This window comes from Panulirus ornatus, chromosome 52 (assembly GCF_036320965.1).
Source record: "Panulirus ornatus isolate Po-2019 chromosome 52, ASM3632096v1, whole genome shotgun sequence".
In the NCBI taxonomy this organism is placed as follows: Eukaryota; Metazoa; Arthropoda; class Malacostraca; order Decapoda; family Palinuridae; genus Panulirus; species Panulirus ornatus.
Window position 1 is genome coordinate 5621804 of NC_092275.1, and position 23336 is coordinate 5645139.

At 49.5% G+C, this 23336-nt stretch overlaps 1 protein-coding gene across 1 annotated transcript in view; it reads left to right on the forward strand.

Annotated features, from left to right (window-relative positions):
• The window catches only part of LOC139764962 (visual system homeobox 2-like), a 98245-nt gene extending 83785 nt beyond the window's left edge, over nucleotides 1-14460 (forward strand). The window contains exons 4-7 of the mRNA XM_071692019.1: nucleotides 1257-1452; nucleotides 2287-2617; nucleotides 7512-7823; nucleotides 12119-14460. Of these exons, the coding sequence (XP_071548120.1) occupies nucleotides 1257-1452; nucleotides 2287-2617; nucleotides 7512-7821 (837 nt within the window). The 3' untranslated portion in view covers nucleotides 7822-7823; nucleotides 12119-14460. The remainder of the gene's footprint in view (nucleotides 1-1256; nucleotides 1453-2286; nucleotides 2618-7511; nucleotides 7824-12118) is intronic.
• The last annotated feature ends 8876 nt before the right edge of the window (nucleotides 14461-23336 follow it).

Here is a 23336-nt window from a genome sequence, read left to right on the forward strand (position 1 = left end):
TATTCGCATGCGTCTGTATTGATGATGCGTTCATGCTTCTAATGGTCACCGTGTTTAGCTGGGTCAATAGAGGAATTATTCATATACGTATGCCAAGGACTGGCGGACCACCCCCCCCTGGTGTTGACACTTCGCAGACCACAGCTGACGCGGGCGGGTGATGTGCAGGAGAGAGTGGTGTCCTGATTCCCCGAGAGAGAGAGAGAGAGAGAGAGAGAGAGAGAGAGAGAGAGAGAGAGAGGGAGAGACAGGACTGGTGGAGGCCACCAAACCACACAGCGCTGGTGGCAGGCGTCATCATCAAGGGAACCTACTGGGTAAGTCGTCAGGTAGAGAGGTAGACAGACAGGTAGAGAGGCAAGTAGACAGGTAGAGAGGTAGATAGACAGGTAGAGAGACAGCCAGACAGGTAGAGAAGCAGACAGACAGGTAGAGAGGCAAGTAGACAGGTAGAGAGGTAGACAGACAGGTAGAGAGGCATGCAGACAGGTAGAGAGGCAGGCAGACAGGTAGAGAGACAGGCAGACTGTGAGAGAGGCAGGTGAAGAAGCAGTTAGAGAGGTAGAGAGACAGGTAGAGAGGCAGGCAGACAGGTAGAGAGGCAGGCAGACAGGTAGAGAGGCAGGTGAAGAGGCAGTTAGAGAGGCAGCTCATCATTCGTGAAAACCTCCACCATCCTGCCTGTCCACCTGGCTGGACGGAGCTCAGGGGTAAACAAACAATTTAAGGCCCTCGACAAATAAGGTTGTTTACACTGACTTAAGACCCAATCACAGACTGTGGCTGTCAGTCGGGAACGATGGCGTTATGTCCTTAACCAATCATTACATCGCTGGCATTCGCTTTATACAGATGGCTGTGAGGGGGCGGGCGAGATATATCCACCATCTGTTGTAGTGTCTACATATGGTGTGTAAGATGTAGTGTCTACATATGGTTTGTAAGGTGAAGTGTTCATCTGTAAGTTGTAAGTGACATTAAGATGTGTTGTCATGGCGTGTTGGCATACGAGAGTTTCTTGAAACCAAGAGATGTTACACATGTTACTCATTCTGGTGTTACAGACGTGACACGGAACACCTCCTCCTGGTGTTACACACACATGACTCATTCTATTGTTACAGACGTGGCATGTAACACCTCCTCCAGGTGTTACACATGTGACTCATTCTAGTGTTACAGACGTGGCACGTAACACCTCCTCCAGGTGTACCGCGCGTGGGTGATGACTCACTCTCCCCCCTCCGTTCCTGCAGGTGTGGTTCCAGAACCGGCGGGCGAAGTGGCGGAAGACGGAGAAGACGTGGGGCAAGAGCACCATCATGGCGGAGTATGGCCTGTACGGGGCCATGGTTCGCCACTCCCTCCCGCTGCCAGAAGCCATCGTCAAGTCAGTGGAGTCCGGCGAGGACTGCCCCGCCCCATGGCTCCTAGGTATGGGTCAGAGCCCAGGTGAGTCCACGAAGGCGCCCGATCCCCGTCGCTACCAGCACACGCGCCTCTACACCGGACTTGCGTCCTCGTCCGTAGGGTGCAGCCCTTCCCCTGACCTCGTCACGGGGAGGTTTCTTATATCAGTGGCGGTCTCTACCCGCCGGGGAGCTGAGCTGGGGTGGCAAAGGGGGGGATCTCATTAACCGTGGCCAGGTGCTGTGTGTTGGGGGCGCTCGTGAGGGCGCGGCGGAGCGGGCGCCTCAGTGGGAGTTGGGCGCAAGCAGGATGTGGGGCATCCAACGGGGACCTGTCGGAGTATAGGGCATATACCAGGGACCTGTCACAATGTAGGGCATCCCCAGGGACATGTCACTATGTGAGGGTATCCCAAGGGACATGTCACTATGTAGGGCATCTTTAGGGACATGTCAAAACGTGGAGCATTCCTGAGGACCTGTGGACGCTTGTCGCAATGTGGCTCATTTCTGAGGATGTCACAATGCGGGGCTTCTCCCACGACTTGTCGCAATGTGAGGTATCCCTTGGGACCTCTCACAATATGGGGCATTCACAGGGACCTGCCGTAATATGGGGCACCCATGAGAACCTGTCGCAATGTGGGGCATCCTTTGGGGACCTCTCACAATGTGCGCTTCATCCCTGGGGACCTGCGACAATGTGAGACATCCTTGGTGTTCTGTCGCTACGTCGACGAAGGGGCATGTTGTGGGTTCCTATTGTACTTATTGTCATTATGATACGTTTAGTAATGTGATACACCTTTTCCTATATCTAGTGCATGACCCGAGGTTTGACCCTGCATGACTCCTACTGACTTCATGGCCTCCGCAGGGATGCATCGGAAGAGCCTGGAGGCGGCGCAGCAGCTGCAGAAGGCGGAGGAAGGGGAGAAGGAACAAGATGGGGAGAGTAAAACAGCCGAGGAGTCCAGAGAAATCCACCCGGGAGATGTGGATACAGGAGGGGGCGGTGGAGGAGGCGCTGGCGGAGGTGGTGGAGGCTCTGGAGGTGGAGGTGTTGGAGTCAACGTTGGAGGAGGTGGAGGCGGTGCAGGAGGCGTGAGCGACGTGGACGATGGTGGCGGTGAGTCAAGCGAGGACGAAGGAGGAAGCGAGGCCGAGACCCCAGACGAAAAACACCTGGCCCAACCCGAGGACTTCAGGTGAGCACTCACCACCAAGGGCGCCACACACCACCAAGGGCGCCACACACCACTGAGTGCGCCACACACCACCAAGGGCACCACACACAACCAAGGGCACCATAATCCGCCAAGGACACCACACAAGGGCGCCACACACCACCAGGGGCGCCACACACCACCAAGGGCGCCACACACCACCAAGGGCACCACACACCACCAAGGGCGCCACACACTACCAAGGGCACCACACACTACCAAGGACGCTACACACCACCAAGGGCGCTGCAAACCACTAAGGGCACCACACACCACCAAGGGCGCCACACACTACCAAGGGGGCCACACACCGCCACACACCACCAAGGGCACCACACACCACCAAGGGCACCACACACCACCAAGGGCGCCACGAACTACCAAGGGGGCCACACACCACCAAGGGCGCAACACACCACCAAGGGCACCACACACCACCAAGGGCGCCACACACCACCAAGGGCACTACACACTACCAAGGGCACCACACACCACCAAAGGGGCCACACACCACTAAGGGCACCACACACCACCACGGGCGCCACACACCACTAAGGGCACCACACACCACCAAGGGCGCCACGAACTACCAAGGGGGCCACACACCACCAAGGGCGCCACACACCGCCATGGGCACCACACACCACCAAGGGCACTGCACACCCTCAAGAGCACCACACACCATCAAGGGCACCACACACCACCAAGGGCGCCACACACCACCACACACCACCAAGGCCACCACACACCACCAAGGGCGCCACACATCACTACTAGTTCTTACCAGTATACTGGGGTCATGTAACAACCGGAAGGTATATTCAGGAATCATATACCAATCAAAAGGTAGTCTTAGAAATCGTGTAGCAGTCGAAAGAAATTCTGTGGGGTCATATAGCAACCCAAAGGTGTATTTTGGGGTCATACAGGAGCCACAAGTATATTATGGGGTTATACAACAGCCACAAGTATATATACAAGTATATGACCCTGGTATAGTCTGGGGTTATATCGTCTCCGCAGAGGGAGAATTGTAACACATTTCTGTACCTTAATCACATTGACCTTAATTCAGGGAGAGAGAGAGAGAGAGAGATCATAATGGTATTTATTCTTTTGATATATATATATATATATATATATATATATATATATATATATATATATCATACTAACCTCCGACAGCCAGGATCGAACCCGGGTCCCCTGTGCCACAGGCAGGAGCGCTACCGCTAGGCTATGATCATAGCCTAGAGGTAGCGCTCCCGCCTGTTGCACGGGGGTCCCGGGTTCGATCCTGGCTGTTAGAGGTTTGTATGTTTTCTTCGTATATATATATATATATATATATATATATATATATATATATATATATATATATATATATATACATATATATATATATATATATATATATATATATATATATATATATATATATATATATATATATATATATATATATATTTTTTTTTTTTTTTTTTATACTTTGTCGCTGTCTCCCGCGTCTGCGAGGTAGCGCAAGGAAACAGACGAAAGAAATGGCCCAACCCCCCCCCCCCATACACATGTACATACACACGTCCACACACGCAAATATACATACCTACACAGCTTTCCATTGTTTACCCCAGACGCTTCACATGCCTTGCTTCAATCCACTGACAGCACGTCAACCCCTGTATACCACATGACTCCAATTCACTCTATTTCCTTGCCCTCCTTTCACCCTCCTGCATGTTCAGGCCCCGATCACACAAAATCTTTTTCACTCCATCTTTCCACCTCCAATTTGGTCTCCCTCTTCTCCTCGTTCCCTCCACCTCCGACACATATATCCTCTTGGTCAATCTCTCCTCACTCATTCTCTCCATGTGCCCAAACCATTTCAAAACACCCTCTTCTGCTCTCTCAACCACGCTCTTTTTATTTCCACACATCTCTCTTACCCTTACGTTACTTACTCGATCAAACCACCTCACACCACACATTGTCCTCAAACATCTCATTTCCAGCACATCCATCCTCCTGCGCACATCTCTATCCATAGCCCACGCCTCGCAACCATACAACATTGTTGGAACCACTATTCCCTCAAACATACCCATTTTTGCTTTCCGAGATAATGTTCTCGACTTCCACACATTTTTCAAGGCTCCCAAAATTTTCGCCCCCTCCCCCACCCTATGATCCACTTCCGCTTCCATGGTTCCATCCGCTGACAGATCCACTCCCAGATATCTAAAACACTTCACTTCCTCCAGTTTTTCTCCATTCAAACTCACCTCCCAATTGACTTGACCCTCACCCCTACTGTACCTAATAACCTTGCTCTTATTCACATTTACTCTCAACTTTCTTCTTCCACACACTTTACCAAACTCAGTCACCAGCTTCTGCAGTTTCTCATATATATATATATATATATATATATATATATATATATATATATATATATATATATATATATGGAAAGTTCTGTGGGGCCTGGATGTGGAAAGGGAGCTGTGGTTTCGGGCATTATTGCATGACAGCTAGAGACAGTGTGAACGAATGGGGCCTTTGTTGTCTTTTCCTTGCGCTATCTTGCACACATGAGGGGGGAGGGGGATGTTATTCCATGTGTGGCGAGGTGGCGGTGGGAATGAATAAAGGCAGACAGTGTGAATTGTGTGTATGGGTATATATGTATATGTCTGTGTGTGTATATATATGTGTACATTGAGATGTATGGGTATGTATATTTGCGTGTGTGGACGTGTATGTATATACATGTGTAGGGGGGTGGGTTGGGCCATTTCTTTCGTCTGTTTCCTTGCGCTACCTCGCAAACGCGGGAGACAGTGACAAAGCAAAATAATAGATAAATATATAATTTTCTAAGATCCATTGTTATACCAGCGAGGTTTAAGGGATAGATGAGTCATGGGTGTAGATAGATGAGGTTTGCGTACACAAACCTCATCGACCCCGACCGATCTACACTAACCTCAGCCCCCTCCCCCCCCTTCCTCCCTCCCCATTTCACTTACGATTACCTCAGCCTCCACCAGTTTACATACACTAACCTCAGCCTCCCCAGTTTACCTACATTAACCTCAGCCTCCTCAGTTTACCTACATTAACCTTAGCCTTCCCCAGTTTACCTACATTAACCTCAGCCTCACCCAGTTTACTTACATTAACCTCAGCCTCCCCCAGTTTACTTACATTAACCTCAGCCTCCTCAGTTTACCTACATTAACCTTAGCCTTCCCCAGTTTACCTACACTAACCTCAGCCTCACCCAGTTTACTTACATTAACCTCAGCCTCCCCCAGTTTACCTTACATTAACCTCAGCTTCCCCCAGTTTACTTACACTACCCTTAGCCTCACCCAGCCTATCTGCACCAGCCCTTGCCTCCCCCAGCTCAACTACACTAACCCCACCTTCCCCAGCTTGAGCCATCTCACCCTAGTAGTCTATATCCTGTTTATAAACCCCCTTCCCTTCCTTCTCTCCCCCTGCAAGTCACTCTATCTTCTGCCTCCCCCAGTCTTTCTAGATTGTAATCTACCCCAGCTTGTGCACGCAAACCCTCACTTCTCCAGGATTTTGTAGGTTCACCTCAGCGTCGTCCGTGCACTTTACACTTCTTTCTCCCCCAGTTTATATATATCAAGCCCATTATCCCCAGATAATGTTTATCTCCCCATCTCCCCAAGGTTTTATGTATCAACGCTCTTCTCCCCAGCTTTGTGTACGTTAAACTTATCTCCCCCAGTTAGTGCATGATAATCCTATCTCTCCAGCTGGGGTATATCAACCCCAGTCCTCCAGCTGGGGGTGTATTAACTCCAGCTAGCTGGGAGCTGGGGGTATTCTAACCCCAGCTCCCATGCTTGTGTCTACTAACCCCCATCTCCCCCAGCTTGCATGTATCATTTCTCTTCTCTCGTTCACGTGTTTGGTAAACCCTAACTTCCCCATCAAACCCCCGCCAACCCCAGCCTTTATAGTGCCCCGCAAGCTCCCCAGTCCGTATGGATTTATCCTACCTCCCCCAGGCTATTCACACTAACTCCGTCTCCCCCAGGCTGTTCACACTAACCCCGTCTCCCCCAGCCAGTTTACACTAACCCCGCCTCCCCAGCCAGTTTACACTATCGCCAACCTAATTACACTAACCCCAACCCGTGTCCGCTAACCCCAACCCGTGCACACCAACCCTATACTGTGTGCATTAACCCACCCGTGTACACTAACCTCAGTTCGTATCCACTAACCTCAGGCCATGTACATTCATCCCATACCGAGTACACTAACCCCAACCCGTGTACACAAACCCCAGACCATGTACACTAACCTCACCCCATGTCTACTAATCCCATCTCATGTACACTAACCCCACCCCATGTCCACTAATCCCTGACCGTGTACACTTACCCCAGCTTATGTCTACTAACCCCATCCCGTGTCCACTAACCCCAGCCTTTGTACAGTAACCCCCAGACCACGTATACTAACGCCAAACCATGTAGATTAACCCAACCCATGTAAACTAACCCCAGCACGTGTCCACTAACCCCAGCCCGTGTCCACTAACCCCAGCCCGTGTCCACTAACCCCAGCTAACCCCATCCCGTGTCCACTAACCCCAGCCCGTGTCCACTAACCCCAGCACGTGTTCACTAACCCCAGCCCGTGTCCACTAACCCCAGCCCGTGTCCACTAACCCCAGCCCGTGTTCACTAACCCCAGCCCGTGTCCACTAACCCCAGCCCGTGTCCACTAACCCCAGCACGTGTTCACTAACCCCAGCCCGTGTCCACTAACCCCAGCCCGTGTCCACTAACCCCAGCCCGTGTTCACTAACCCCAGCTAACCCCGGCAGGTCGAGCAGCATCGCAGCCTTGAGACAGAAGGCCCAGGAGCATAGCGCTCGCCTCCTGCAGGACGTCTCCCCACACGACCCCCTAGGGCACCACACGCCCACGCCCACGCCCGCCGAGGTCAGCCACCCGTACCTCCACGCCCAGAGCCTCCTGCACCAGCACCAGCAGCAGCACCAACACCAACACCAGCAACAACAACAACAACAGCAGCAGCAACAACAACAGCAGGCCCTTGGCGGCCCTCCTCCACCTCCTGCTCCACCACCGGTGCCACCAAGACCACACCACCTCCACCAGCCGCTCTACTGAAGGTAATGCTATACCACATCTACCGCCTCCTACTCCCTCCCTCCTCCTTGCTCCCTCATTCTTCCTTCTTTCTTCTTCCTCCTTCTTCTTCCTCCTTCCCCCTTCTCCTTACTCCTTACTCCATCTTCCTCCTTTCTCCTTTTTCCTCCTCCTCCTTCTTCCTTCTTCTTCTTCCTCCTTCTTCCTTCCTCCTATTTCCTCCTCCTCCTCCTTCTCGGTCCTTTCCCCTCCTCCTTACACCTTACTCCTTCCTCCATCTTCCTCCTTCCTCCTTTTTCCTCCTCCTCCTTCTTCTTCCTCCTCCTTCTTCCTTTTTCTTCCTCCTTCTTCCTTCTTCCTCCTCCTTCTTCCTCCTTCCCCCTCCTCCTTGCTCCTTACTCCTTCCTCCATCTTCCTCCTTCCTCCTCCTTCTTCCTCCTTCCCTCTCCTTCCTCCAGCACTACCTTCTCCGGCACATCACAAGGGCAACACATCATAGGCTACACCACATCACACACACAGCACGTCATGACTGCACATCACAAGTACAGCACATCACAGATACTGAATATCACAGATATAGTGCGTCACAGGTGCGTCACATCATAGATATAGCATGTTACGGGTGCGTCACATCACAGGGACAGCATGTTAAGGGTGCGTCACATCAAAGGTACTATTACGGGTGCGTCACATCACAGGTACAGCATGTTATGGGTGGATCACATCACAGGTACAGCATGTCACGGGTGCGTCACATCACAGGTACAGCATGTTAAGGGTACGTCACAACACAGGTACAGCATGTCACAGGTGCGTCACATCACAGGTACAGCATGTCACGGGTGCGTCACATCACAGGTACAGCATGACACAGGTGCGTCACATCACAGGCACAGTATATTATGGGTGCGTCACATCACAGGTACAGCATGTCACAGTTGCGTCACATCACAGGTACAGCATGTTACGGGTGCGTCACATCACAGGTACAGCATGTCACGGGTGCGTCACATCACAGGTACAGCATGTCACGGGTGTGTCACATCACAGGTACAGCATGTTACGGGTACAGCACATCACAGGTACAGCACATCACAGCTAAAGGATATTACGGGTACAGCACATCACGGGCACATCACATCATGGGTACAGCATGTCACAGCTACACATGACACATGTACGGCATATTGTCATTAAAGCACATCACAAGTACATCACACCATCATCACGCCACACCACAGATAAAGACCATCACAAATACAGCACATCACACGAACATCACATGTATACCCCATCACACGAACATCACATGTACGCCACATCACACGAACATCACATATACAGCACATCACGCGAACATCACATGTACATCACATCACATGAACATCACATGTACAGCACATCACACGAGCATCACAGGTACAGCACATCACACGAACATCACATGTACAGCACATCACACGAACATTACATGTACAGCACATCACACAAACATCACATGTACAACACATCACACAAACATCACATGTACATCACATCACACAAACATCACATGTACAGCACATCACACGAACATCACATGTACAGCACATCACACGAACATTACATGTACAGCACATCACACGAACATCACATGTACAGCACATCACACAAACATCACATGTACAACACATCACACAAAATCACATGTGCAGCACATCACACGAACATCACATGTACATCACATCACATGAACATCACATGTACAGCACATCACACGAGCATCACAGGTACAGCACATCACACGAACATCACATATACAGCACATCACACAACCATCACATGTACAGCACATCACACGAACGTCACATGTACAGCACATCACACGAACATTACATGTACAGCACATCACACGAACATCACATGTACAGCACATCACACGAACATCACATATACAGCACATCACACGAACATCACATGTACAGCACATCACACGAACATCACATGTACAGCACATCACAGCACGTCAGAAGTAAAGTACATCACAGCTTCATCACTTTAGATGTACAGCACATCATAGAGCACATCTCTGTTCCAGTAGATCACAGGTACAATGCATTACGGACACAGCACATGAGATGTGCAGCACATCATCAATACAGCACATCACAGGTGCAGCATATCTATCACGTCACATCACAGTGACATCACATGACAAATACGGCACATCACAGGTGCAACATATTTATCACGTCACATCACAGTAACATCACATGACAAATACGGCACATCACAGGTATAGCACATCATCATTACAGCACATTAAGGGTGTAACGTATTACACGAAGAACACATCACAGTTACGTCACATCAGAGCACATCACAAGTACGGTACATCACCGGTACAACACATCAGTCACATCCCCATTACAGTATATGACAGATACAGTACAGCACATCACAGGTAGCGCACATCATGAGGTAAGGCACATCATCGGTACAGTGCACAGGAGGTACAATAAATCACAGGTACAGCACATCATAGATACAGCACATCATAGATACAGCAGATCACAAGTACAGCACATCACAGGCATCTTACATTGTACAGTGTACTACAGGTGCCACACATGAACAATGTTACAGCAGAATACAGTTCTTGACTTAGCACATCATGGGTACAGCAGCTCAGTACACATGATAGATACATTACATGACAGTTACAGAACATCACAGGTACAGCACATCATCTCAGCACATCACAGGTACAGCACTTCATCATTACATTGCTATTGCAGCACTTAAGTACGGCACATCACAGTTACACCGCATCACAGCACATCAAAGGGTACAGCCCAAGACAAGCACAGCACATCACAGGTATAGCACATCACAAGTGACGTCACAGTTACGGCACATCAAAGATATAGCCACCTCACACAGTCATAACACATTACAGGCACAGCACATCATCATCCCAGCACATCATAACTTCAACACATCACATATTTAGCACATCAGTGGCATAGCACATCATCAGTATAACACAATGGGGTGACAGCACATCACATGTACAAAACATTACATGTATGGCACACCAAAGTCGCTTCACATCACACCACAGATACAGCACAGTGTAGCTACAGCACATCACAGCACGTCACAGATCAAGCACATCATAGGTACAGAAAATTACAGGTATAGCACATCAGTAGTACAATGCAGCATATCACATCACAGTTACATCACATAACAATTTCAGGACATCAGAGTTACAGCACATCATTGTTACAACTCATTAAAAGTACAGCACATCATGGTTACAGCATATCACAGGTACAGCAAACCATCGCTACGGAACATCACTGTGATTCACACACATCACAGTTGCAGCACTTCATGGCTACAGCATATCGTAGGTTACAGCACATCATAGGTTACAGTACATCATAGGTACAGCACGTCACAGGTACAGCACATCATAGGTTACAAAAATCATAGTTTACAACACATCATAGGTCACAGCACATCATAGGTACAGCACATCATAGGTACAGCACATCGAACCTTAAACATGCCACAGTTACAGAACTCCATACATACAGCACATCATAGTTAGAGCACATCACAATTACAGCACATGATTACTACTACTACTACTACTACTACTACTACTACTACTACTACTACTACTACGACTACCACTACTACTACTACTACTACTACTACTACTACTATCACCACTACTACCTCTACCATTACTACTACTGCTACTACTACTACCACTACTACTACTACTACCACTACTACTATTACTACTACTACTACTACTACTACTACTACTACTACTACAGCTACTGCTACTACCACCCCTACTGTTACTGCTACTAGTACTTCTACTACTACTACTACCCCCACCACCCCTACCATTGCTACTAGTACTACTACTACTACTACCACCACTACGACTACTACTACTACTAATACCTCGTTATCTACCACTAACCTCTACTCAAGTGTGATTCTACTATCTACTGAACACCGTCCAACACATCACAGTATCAGCTGTAGAACAATATCGTCATATCAATCAATACAGATAATATAAATCCATTTAACATTCGTCTACCTTCATCTTAGCATGTCACTCATTACACTTCTCATGTCCTCATGATCCACCTCAGCAACCCTGTCGTAAATAAAGTAACTTCTAGACGTGAGTAGATAAGAAATAATTAATTATATTTACATCATCAGCCCCATTAATGATATCTATAATGTCCTCCCATTTCAGGCCCCCATTTTTGACCATGTCCCTGTTCTCTCCTCGTTTTAGATCGGCTTCGAACCAGTGCAATGAACTTCAACAACGCTGTTTTTTTTATTCTTCTTCTTCTTCTCCTGTGAGCCATCCCTCGTACCAGCTCGTGAAGCCTCACAACACACTCTCGGATCCTCATCATCAAACCCGAGACTGATTGTGAGTCTCCTCTCGACCCCAGCCCTGTGATGAAGACGACCCACCCACCTCCCTCAGTGAACCCCAGTAGTGTTGGTTGAAATGAGTCGAATCCCCGGTCTTGATCCGGTGGTTCACTCTCCCCTCTCCCTCACTCCCATGCGACAGCCACATCAAGTCTCACTCGAGACAGTGACCATTCCGAAGCAGTGTGGTCCCCGGTACGTCGATACAGTCATCCACTCCACACTCACCTCACTCTCCACCACTTCAGTCTCCGACGAGGCTCATCATCTCAGCCCACAGAGACAAGTTTGGAGATGATGGACGGTGCTCAGGATCGAACCGAGGTCTGTGTCTCCCCACCTCACGACCAATCCTGCCTCACTGGTCATGAGATATTCCACGGAGGGACCCCACTGGCCCTGTAGTGACTTACAGGCCATGAAAAAAAAGTGGACATCTAAGTACCCTGTAAGGGTATAAGGCACAGAAGACGTTATTTATAAACCTGTGTGTGTACGTACAGTCACTTATCCACGTAATTTCAGAAGCAACGCACTTTACTCCTCTCTCTCTCTCTCTCTCTCTCTCTCTCTCTCTCTCTCTCTCTCTCTCTCTCTCTCTCTCTCTCTCTCTCTCTCTCTCTAAAAGACCGAGACCTCATTATATTCTGTCCTACCACCACAAGGAGGCTGACATGAAGCCAAGACACAGGGGAGGAACACGTCCTCCCCGGCCAGGTGTTGGCCATCACACACACCTCCTCTTGCCTCTCTAGTCATAAGATTATGTTATTATCACACCCACAGCCATTACAATCGCTCCTTTCCTCCCTCATAAGACTTAATCATACACAGCTCCGCTTGGGATACGCTATCCTGTACCTTAAGACCTGTCAGGTCTGCTTCAGATCCAGTCCCAGGTTGGGTAAGACCCCGTCAGGTCCTCATGCAATACAGCCTCCTCCACAAGAAGACCTGAGATGCTCACTCACTGGACACTGAGGACAGTGGCTCTCGTAGTATCAAGCTGAGGGTGGCAGACGAGGACACCCCCTGTAACGGGTGGGCAGGTGTGTGTGTGTGTGTGTGTGTGTGTGTGTGTGTGTGTGTGTGTGTGTGTCCACCGTAGGGAGTCCCTCCCTGAGCAACATGACCATCAGGGTTCACATTTCAACCCCAAAATCAATTTACGGAAATCATACAGATTGGCCGTCGCCAGAACCCACATGCTCCTTCCTCTGTGGTATATAGAGATGTTCAAGTCTCTGCAAATATTCATTTTTGAGTAATCTTTATCCCCAATATTCCTTAAATAGCGAGGGGAATATTATATGGATTCATGAGAGGGTTGGAGGAGGTCGCGAAAAAGCATTCAGCTGTCAGTGAATCTCAAACTCAAATGGACACCAAACCTTTACGGTAATCGCCTCACTTTGAATCAACATAAGAGGATTCAAAACACAAAGACATCACGAGGCAAATCTACCTCCTCCTCCTCCTCCTCCTCCTCCTCCTCCTCCTCCTCTTCCTCCTCCTCCTCCTCCTCCTCCTCCTCTTCTCTCCTCCTACCTGACCCGTGTGGCTGACGGCTCCTTCCTCCAGACCAAAACCCGACTCGCAGCCTCACAGATGGTCAGACTTCAGTGAGACTCCAGCTCCCTCACAGCTGGTCGACGATCGCTGGTAAGTACAACTGCAGCTGGTCACCCTTTTTTCTTTCTATCAACACACGGGACATCATGGCGTGTCAGCCTTCATCGACAACCCCGAGAGGACACAGCTGGTTAGGGGACGACTCAGTTTATAATCACCGTGATAGGATCCCCCTTTTCTCCACCCACCTCCACACAGCAGTTCACTTCAGTGGTGTATATTATACCGTCACTAGTACTATGTGCTCCCTGTGTTCACACACCCACCAAAACCCCCCCAGATTAAGACAACTGTGCATCTCAGTGATAACCTCTTCCCCCTTAAACCATCCCCCAAGATAACCCCAACCCACAACCCCCCCTGAGAAGAACGTGTCTGTTCAAACATTTCAGTGGACGTCTCCATGCCTGGTCCTTTGCTATATTTTATGTATATGTATTGTATATGTCTGCGTCACTTGTATGTAGAGCTTTGCAAAGATGTGTCTAGGGTGTACATATTTAGATTTCTTGTAGATCACCGACCAAATATTGAGAAAAAAATAAACTAGAATATATATAAGCAAGTGGTTTCTCTCACCCCAGATGTTATATATCGAGCATTTCTTGTTTTTAAGAGAAGGAGGATGGGTAGGGGGTATTCAAGAACTCCCAGCTCACACACACACACACACACACACACACACACACACTCACACACACACACATCTCCTCCCCCTCACGACTTCCCACGGTACTGGCCCATGTGTCTCGACATACCACAAGTCATCCCTGGAACTTGGAAGGCTCCTGCAGGATACAAAACTGGAATCCATGGAAGGGGAGGTTCCAGACTGTACCTCATATAAATCCTGTCAATTGGTAATCTCTTACTAGTACAGTTAGAACCCTGAATTCTTTTTATAGGAACGTATGTGAGTACACGGTTACTCATGAAGGAAAGACATGTATGAAGAACACATCTCTGGAAGGATAGAACACAGTGGGGTGTCAGTGTGGACGCCAGATCATGACAGTAATTCATCACTAATGAGTTAACAACCTCTCACACAGATCTAGTGAAGTTCAGAGCCATCTCATTGTTGTCTGGCAACACAACTTTTGTTGTTCCTGGACCATCACAGACCATAGGTGGTCCTCTTGTCACCCTGGACCACTGTGAACCAGAGATGTGTTCCCCTGTCAACCTATGGACCAGAAATGACCTTCCAGTCGCCCTCGACACAGATTCAGAAACTGGAATATTACTACTGTCCTCCAGTGGATAACCTGGTCATAGACCATCAGGTCCTCTGTTACCTGTCCTTCCCATGGACTGTCCTCCAGTAGATAACCTGGTCATAGACCATCAGGTCTTCTGTCATCTATCCTTCCCGTGGACTGTCCTCCAATAGATAACCTGGCCATAGACCATCAGGTCTTCTGTCATCTGTCCTTCCCATGTCTCACCATACCGGTGTCCACCAGGCCCCGCTCCTTACATTACAGTTGTGGGAAAGTCGGGAGGCCTGTTAGGAAAGGCCGGGAGAGGTGAGGGTCAAGTTCGATGTTCATTAGGACAAAGGGAGAGACAAGGAGACGGTGTGGGAGGTGGGAGGGGTTGAGGGGGAAGGTGGGAGATACAGAGAAAACAAGGCGTCAAAACTAGGAGATAAGATGGATGAAAACCAGACCACTCTTGACTGATAGTAAATAGATAGATGAAGATAAGAGATAGATGAAGATAAGACTAACTCTAAGAAAAACACTAAAGATAAGAATATCGAGAATTGAAAACCCAGTGACAAATATGGCAAACTTTAATCCCAGACCGTCCCAAGCGTATGTCCCCACCGTGTCAATCCCAGCGATAGATGGATCTAGGGGCTGAACCATTGGCCTCAGAGGGTCACAATGCGCCAACAATGACGGCTGACCGATGCAGTAACGTGACCCAGACCAGGGTCACGTGAGACGCCACCACCGACACGTACACTACAATTTGCTGATCAAAACAAGACACTTGATCGAGGGGTCGGGGTTGGGTGGGTGGCTACCCCCGAGGTGATGGGTGGTGATAGGCAGCCCCCGAGCTGTGCGGGTGAGGAGGAGGAGGAGGAGGGGGGATGCAGGCTTGATGGAGATGGTGATGGGGGAGGATAATGATGGTGATGGTGAGGGGGGAGGATAATGATGGTGATGGTGTCGTGTGCTCCTAATGAGAGCAGTGCGTCTTAATGATGAATAAATCACCTGTAGTAAATGAGTAGTTTGCACGCTGGCCATGTAAACGTACAATGTAAGTAAAAGGAAAATGAAACACGCTAAGTTCCCAAGTGCACTTTCGTGTAATAATCACATCATCAGGGTAGATACAAGAAAGAAATATAACAGTCAGTTGATATACATCGAAGAGACGTAGCTAGGACGCCATTTGGTAAACAAGTAACTACCCGAATGGTGGTTGGGCGCTTTCGAGACAGACAACAAGCGTATCATAAACTTATAATGTGGACCAGAAGGGGAACTGTTTACAAATTCTATTAACAATAAAGCTATCCAATTTGTACAGACCTTCACTAATATTAAAGTTATAATTCTTTGTGTATTTAATGATAGAAAATTCAATGATATTTCTTGTGGTACTGGAGTTAAGGGTTAATAACTGAGATGGCATTACTCCAGTCAATACAACGATCATAGTTTTTAACGTGATTCAACAAGGCATTTGATTCTTGTCCCGTTCTTATACTATATTTATGTTGCTTAAGTCTAGGAGAAAGATCTCTCCCGGCCTACCCTAATTCCCTTCACCCCAACCCTAATTCCTCATTCTCCCCTCCCTGCTTACTCCCTCCCTAACCCGAGTTACTCATCTCCCCTCCACCCCTCCTATTCTCCCCCTTTCCCTCCCCTGCCCTAGCCACTCATCCTGCCCTTTCTGTTTGTTCCCTCCATTATCAACGCCTCTCCTCCTGTCTACTCTCACCTGTTCCATCCTATTGCAATCTTTCCCCTCCCACCCCCAACCTGTTCCATTCTATTACCATTTTCCTCTCCCTCCCCCTCAACCTGGTCCTATCAAAACCTTGCTTCCCTCTCCCACACTTCCCTCACCTCTTCCCTCTTCCTTAAGGCGAACCCCCTCCCACAATCGCCTCCTGTCTCATATACTCCCCCCCCCACACACACACAGCCCTGGACCCCCACCCCTTGCCTCCACCACCACACAGTTCTGGACCCCCCTTCCCTCTACCACCACACACCCCTTCACCCCCTCCCTCTACCTCCACCACCACACGCACACAGCCTTGACCACCCCTCCCCTTCCCCTCCCCTCCCACCCTTGCCCTGGGTGACCTGGAGGCGCGCGAGTCCCCCACAGTACAGTACCCTCCCCCAGTAGGCGTGTCGCTGCTGTGGCTTCTGCCTCCACGTAGCCTTGTGAAGTGTTTCCACTTCTCAGTGATCGTAGCAGGATTCCAACCTGTGCTTTGTGATATGTGATCGTCCACCAACCCCACACGTCACCACAGGTATGTGATTGTAGGGCGTTACTCTGTAACACCTGGGCTGTGACTGACGTAGTGTTAGGTTCCTGTGTTGCTGTGTTGCTGTGTGTTAGGTTCCTGTGTTGCTGTACGTATGTGTGTGTGTTATGTTTCTGTGTTGCTGTGTTGCTATGTGTGTGTCAGGTTCCTGTGTTGCTGTGTGTGTTAGGTTTCTGTGTTGTATGTATGTGTGTGTGTTAGGTTCCTGTGTTGCTGTGTGTGTGTCAGGTTCCTGTGTTGCTGTGTTGCTGTGTGTGTTACGTTCCTGTGTTGCTGTGTGTCGTCTGTCAGATTTGCATAGGAGGTTTTTTGATTGTTGTTCACTTTATCTTTGTCATTGGTAGTATTATTTTGATATCAGTAACGCCACATGTCTTCACCAACAGCTGGAGTCTGTTTTAATCAAGCTTGTTTCTAAAACGAGTTTATTCTGTGCCTGATACGTGCGGCTAGCTAGGGGTTGTCATGTTTACATACACGCTCGAGGAATTCATGTCAGTCAGCGAACGAGTCACATACGACCCGAACAACCAGTATACCACTATTAGCACCACTGCCCTAGGTGCTGTCATGACCCTTATGCACGAGGGTGGAGAGGAGGTGCCTTCTGCTGCTCTACGGCCACGTATACGACGGCGGAGGCGAAGAAAACGACGACCCACCACAGTAGCGATCCCCCTGGAGGGAGGGAAGCAGCCCTCCTCCTCCTCCTCCGGCGACACCAGACGCCCGCCGCCGCTGCTGGTGCCGACCTCAAGTGAAGGACCAGGTCGACCAGGAAGGCTACCGGGAGTGTGTATGACGTCAGACGTTAACGCGATGCGCACCGACACCAAACACTTGATGAACCTCAGGTCTTCCTCTCACAACAGAGGGTGGACATCGCAACTGTGAGGGAGGCTAGACTGCACGGCCTGATACCCGATGGGAGGGAGGACTGGCCACCAAGACTTCGATGTCCCTCGTCGGGATCGAAGCTTCGCAGCGACTGAAGGAGGGAGAGTGGAGGTGAGGAGGTCTTCCACACACGAAGGATCATCACTGGTGTGTGTGTGTTCCCCCGTGTGTTCCCCAGGAGACTCCAGTGGCTAGTGAGTCGGGGGTACACTCACGTCTCCTTGACACACGCCCACGCATGTTGTGCGCTCGTGGTAGGTGTTTGTACATTGCTCCTGACGACGGCGCTGCCGGGAGGCAGATGGTCTGAGAACATGTTGTGGACACACTTGGACCTGACACACCACCATAGACCCAACGACCCCGTGTTTGCCTGACTGTGGTTCGCTACGTAGGAACATCTTTTTCACAACTTGTGGATCACTCTCCTGGGGCGCCATGCCATACTGGATGAGTACGTAAGAGACATGTCCTGCCACACGACACTTCAGGTACTCCCCTCCTGTGGCACTCTGGGTGACGTGGCACCCTGGGGCGTCCCTCACTACTCACACGCCACGACCAGAGCGAGGGTCGTCCTCCGATCACCACACGACTCCTCCATCCGGGAGTCCGGTCGCTGGATCGCTGGACAAGACTGGATGTCCAGGGTGCGACCTACTCTCACTGACACTGATGAAAGCTGCTCTGAGCTTGTAGGTGAAGCTTAGCGAAGCTGCTCTGAGCTTGTAGGTGAAGCTTAGCGAAGCTGCTCAGAGCTTGTAGGTGAAGCTTAGCGAAGCTGCTCAGAGCTTGTAGGTGAAGCTTAGCGAAGCTGCTCACAGCTTGTAGGTGAAGCTTAGCGAAGCTGCTCAGAGCTTGTTGGTGAAGCTTAGCGAAGCTGCTCAGAGCTTGTAGGTGAAGCTTAGCGAAGCTGCTCACAGCTTGTAGATGAAGGTTAGCGAAGCTGCTCACAGCTTGTTGGTGAAGCTTAGCGAAGCTGCTCAGAGCTTGTAGGTGAAGCTTAGCGAAGCTGCTCACAGCTTGTTGGTGAAGCTTAGCGAAGCTGCTCAGAGCTTGTAGGTGAAGCTTAGCGAAGCTGCTCACAGCTTGTAGATGAAGGTTAGCGAAGCTGCTCACAGCTTGTTGGTGAAGCTTAGCGAAGCTGCTCAGAGCTTGTAGGTGAAGCTTAGAGTTGCTTTCGAGAGACGCTCCCCCCCCACCCCCCGTGACCTCCTCCATTGGTGACGGTGACCCGGGCAGTAACAGGACATACACACACACACACACACACACACACACACAAGGTCACCACCATCGCCTGCTGGAAGTAAGGTCACAAGTCAGGAGCGAGATTAAGAAAGCAAAAGAGAGTTGTACTGGACGCTGGGTTACGAACCTGTGTACCAATGGTTCCGGCTCTTGGTCCAGGGAAGTGTCGGCCATTGTAAAAGTCGTAAACCAAAACCCAGGAAATGAATCAGTCAAGACGCTCGATGATGAAGCGTTAGCAGGACACAGCACAACACACTCCTCTGATGTGTGTGTGTGTGTGTAGTCACATTACCCCGTTCGATACCGCGTCTCTGCCCACGCACCACCTACCTGCAGAAGCGAACACTGCTCCTCCAACCTTGAGACCTCGTCAAACCTCTGGCCCGAACTCAGGCCAGGTATGTCAACGACCCCTTTGTGAGTCACACATCCGACATATCAGAGAGAAAGAGAGAGTTTTGGGCCACTGCCCTGGGTCTTCCTCTTACAGAACTGAGCAACAGATTCACCAGAGGTGCCTTTCCTCTCACCATCTGGCAACAATAGTTCCAATACCATAGTAAAACCCAGAGTGTTTCTTCAGTTGATCATCTCAGACGAGACGATGTCTGACATCACGCCTCATATTTGACCGTGGAGAACATGGGGACATGAATGCCTTCACGACCCCACCATCTTGTATGCCTCGTTGATGACATGTTGCCTGATCTTAGCCAACCAGCGGGGGGAATATTCTCGTCCGTTAGGCAAAATTATAACAAAGGATTCGACCCAATTGATCACGCCAGCTTCGTGCGTCACCTCTTGGAGCGCTAGGATCAAGGGCCTCCCTTGAGCTAGAGGGTTCGCTGGATTTCTTCGTAGCTGGTGACACACAGAATACATCGCCCCTCTGGACGCCTGAGTAGGAGGAGCCGTACCTCCTGAGTGACCCATTAAGGAACTCGCTGTGGGCCTATTGCCCACAACGCATCGCCTGCAGTACGTTGATAACCCCACCGTCTTGTGCTCAATGTACCTTCCAAGGCCACAACGCAGGAGCCGGACGCACGGGCGTCAGCAAGCAACGCGTCACTAAACATAGGCAAGTACCAAGTGATACCACGTGACCACAACCAGAGAACCACTCGTTTGACCCAGTGGTGGACCACAGGGCACACTAGCATCCTAGTGGTAAACAGGTGTAAACTGTTGGGGGCTTATCGCGATCACAGCAACGTCTCTCCATGCATGCAACATCTGCTGAGGATAATACAGCGGCCCCATCCCATCCCCTCGCCACAACATACGAAACTCACACACAACATGTCTTAGGGGCACGGCTGCTCCTCTGGTTCATACCGGGCTGGTGCTCCGCCCGCCACCCTTCCGCGACCGAGAGGGCGTGGAGGAGAGCCATGAAACCCTTCGTGGATGTGAGGAAAAAAAGGTACCACGAAGTCCTCTCAGACTCCTTCTGATAGACGTCGTCATAAAGGAGGGAGGAGCTGACCTCGAAGTCCGCGAAGGGACGACGCATTGACGATAGGGCGCCCCAGACGTCGACCTCCTGCTTCCTGGACGTAGTGAGGTGAACACAAGACCATCCAACACTCGGCAGTGGCTGACCCCAGCCGTTCATATGTAGAGGACGTTTACAATGGTCATGTTACCCAGATGTGACAAGACTTGTTACTCCTGGCGGTCTGTGACGTTGTGACGACGATGAAGGAACTGTTGGATATGTAGTGTGAATCATAATGATTTTTCTTTGTTCTCTACAAACCATCTTGTGCTTTGTTACGTCAAACGATCCTTTTGATTCTTTTATTAGTCATTGTAAACATATGCCTTATGGATCATGCGCCCTCAACCATGTCATTTCATACTGAATTAAACTGAATTTTCTGTCTGTCTGTCTGTCTGTCTGTCTGTCTGTCTGTCTCATGTGTCTGGGGCGCCTTTCAGACGACCCCTTCTGATTGTGACTGTCATTTTCTGATTGGGTAACATTATTTACCTCTGTAATGAATTCAGTAACTGACTCTAACACATGGAATTTACCTTATTTTTGTTGTTGAGAATTTCATGATCGCTTATCCGTTCAAATTTACAGAGGTATAAGTTTGTTGAGTATTCCTGGTAAATTATATGGGAGGGTATTGATTGAGAGGGTGAAGGCATGTACAGAGCATCAGATTGGGGAAGAGCAGTGTGGTTTCAGAAGTGGTAGAGGATGTGTGGATCAGGTGTTTGCTTTGAAGAATGTATGTGAGAAATACTTAGAAAAACAGAAGGATGTGCAGAGGTGTGCAAGGGATAAAGAGAACTGGAGCAATGTGGTATGCAGGGGACGAAGTGCTGCCAATGGATTGAACTAGGGCATGTGAAGCGTCTGGGGTAAACAATGGAAAGTTCTGTGGGGCCTGGATGTGGAAAGGGAGCTGTGGTTTCGGTGCATTATACATGACAGCTAGAGACGGAGCGTGAACGAATGTGGCCTTTGGTGGTCTATTCTTAGCGCTACTGTGTTAAGACGGAAAATGGTGACCATGTGAGAGGAAGAAATTAATCATATATATATATATATATATATATATATATATATATATATATATATATATATATATATCTTTCAAACTATTCGCCATTTCCCGCATTAGCGAGGTAGCGTTAACAGAGGACTGGGCCTTTGAGGGAATATCCTCACCTGGCCCCCTTCTCTGTCCCTTCTTTTGGAAAATTAAAAAGAAAGATCGTTATAGGAAATGGCGCAATGAACTACTTAATTTAGATGAACAATGTGTATGATTACGATATCATTGGTCAATATTCAAGAATCTCTTAACTTGCTCATTATCAGCATATCTTTATTCACCTCTGAACCCCAGGTGGAACCAGGTCAAAGATGACCCTTCCAGGCGTGAACTCTGGAAGGCTTTTCCAGAACACGAGTCCTGGAATATATATTAGAGTTGTGATAGACTGGAAGACTGGAGACATTAGGAGAGTGACCCTGCCATAGAAAATGGGTGTTGTGTATGGAGGACGTGCCTGGGATAAGACACACAACCCCCTGACGAAGTGGAGGATGAAGACCGAGAAGAAAATGTAGGTTCCAGAGGAAAGAAAACGGGGAGGAATATGGCGTCTCTTGCGTCGGGGTGGGGGGGGGGGGGGGTCGGTCTGGAAGCGGTGGTGGTGGAGGTGGCGTCCCGTCCCCTCCCCCTCCCCCTCCTCCTGCTCTCTCTCTCCCTCCGCCACGCACGCACGCACGCACGCACGCACGCACGCACGTTAACCCTCCATTTAAAAACGGTAATAAGGAAGCTTTTTAAGTGCAGCATTGTTTGGACAAGAGCAGAGGTGTGAAGGCCCATTCTGAGGGCACGAACGCCGCCTCGTGCGCCTTGTTTCTCTTTAAGCGAGACGTCAAAGTTACCCCCATTTAGGGACCCCCCTTTATAAAGCGGACCCGGTGAAAGCGGGCGAGGAAAGCGAAACAAAAGATGAACGTTGACTTGGTACATTCTATTTATTCTTTTTTTCTCTTCTCTTGGGATATATAAATGCATATATATAAGTGATTTGCAGTGGTGTATTTTGGGTGCAGGAGGAGGGAGGGGTGGGTGAGTGGGTGGGTGGGTGGTGGGGTGGGGGTGTGGGTGGGTGGGTGGTGGTGGGATGGGTGGTGGTGGGTGGGTGGTGGTGGGTGTGGGGTGGGTGGTGGTGGGGGTGGGGTGGGGTGGGTGGGTGGGTGTTGGATGGGAGGTCGTCG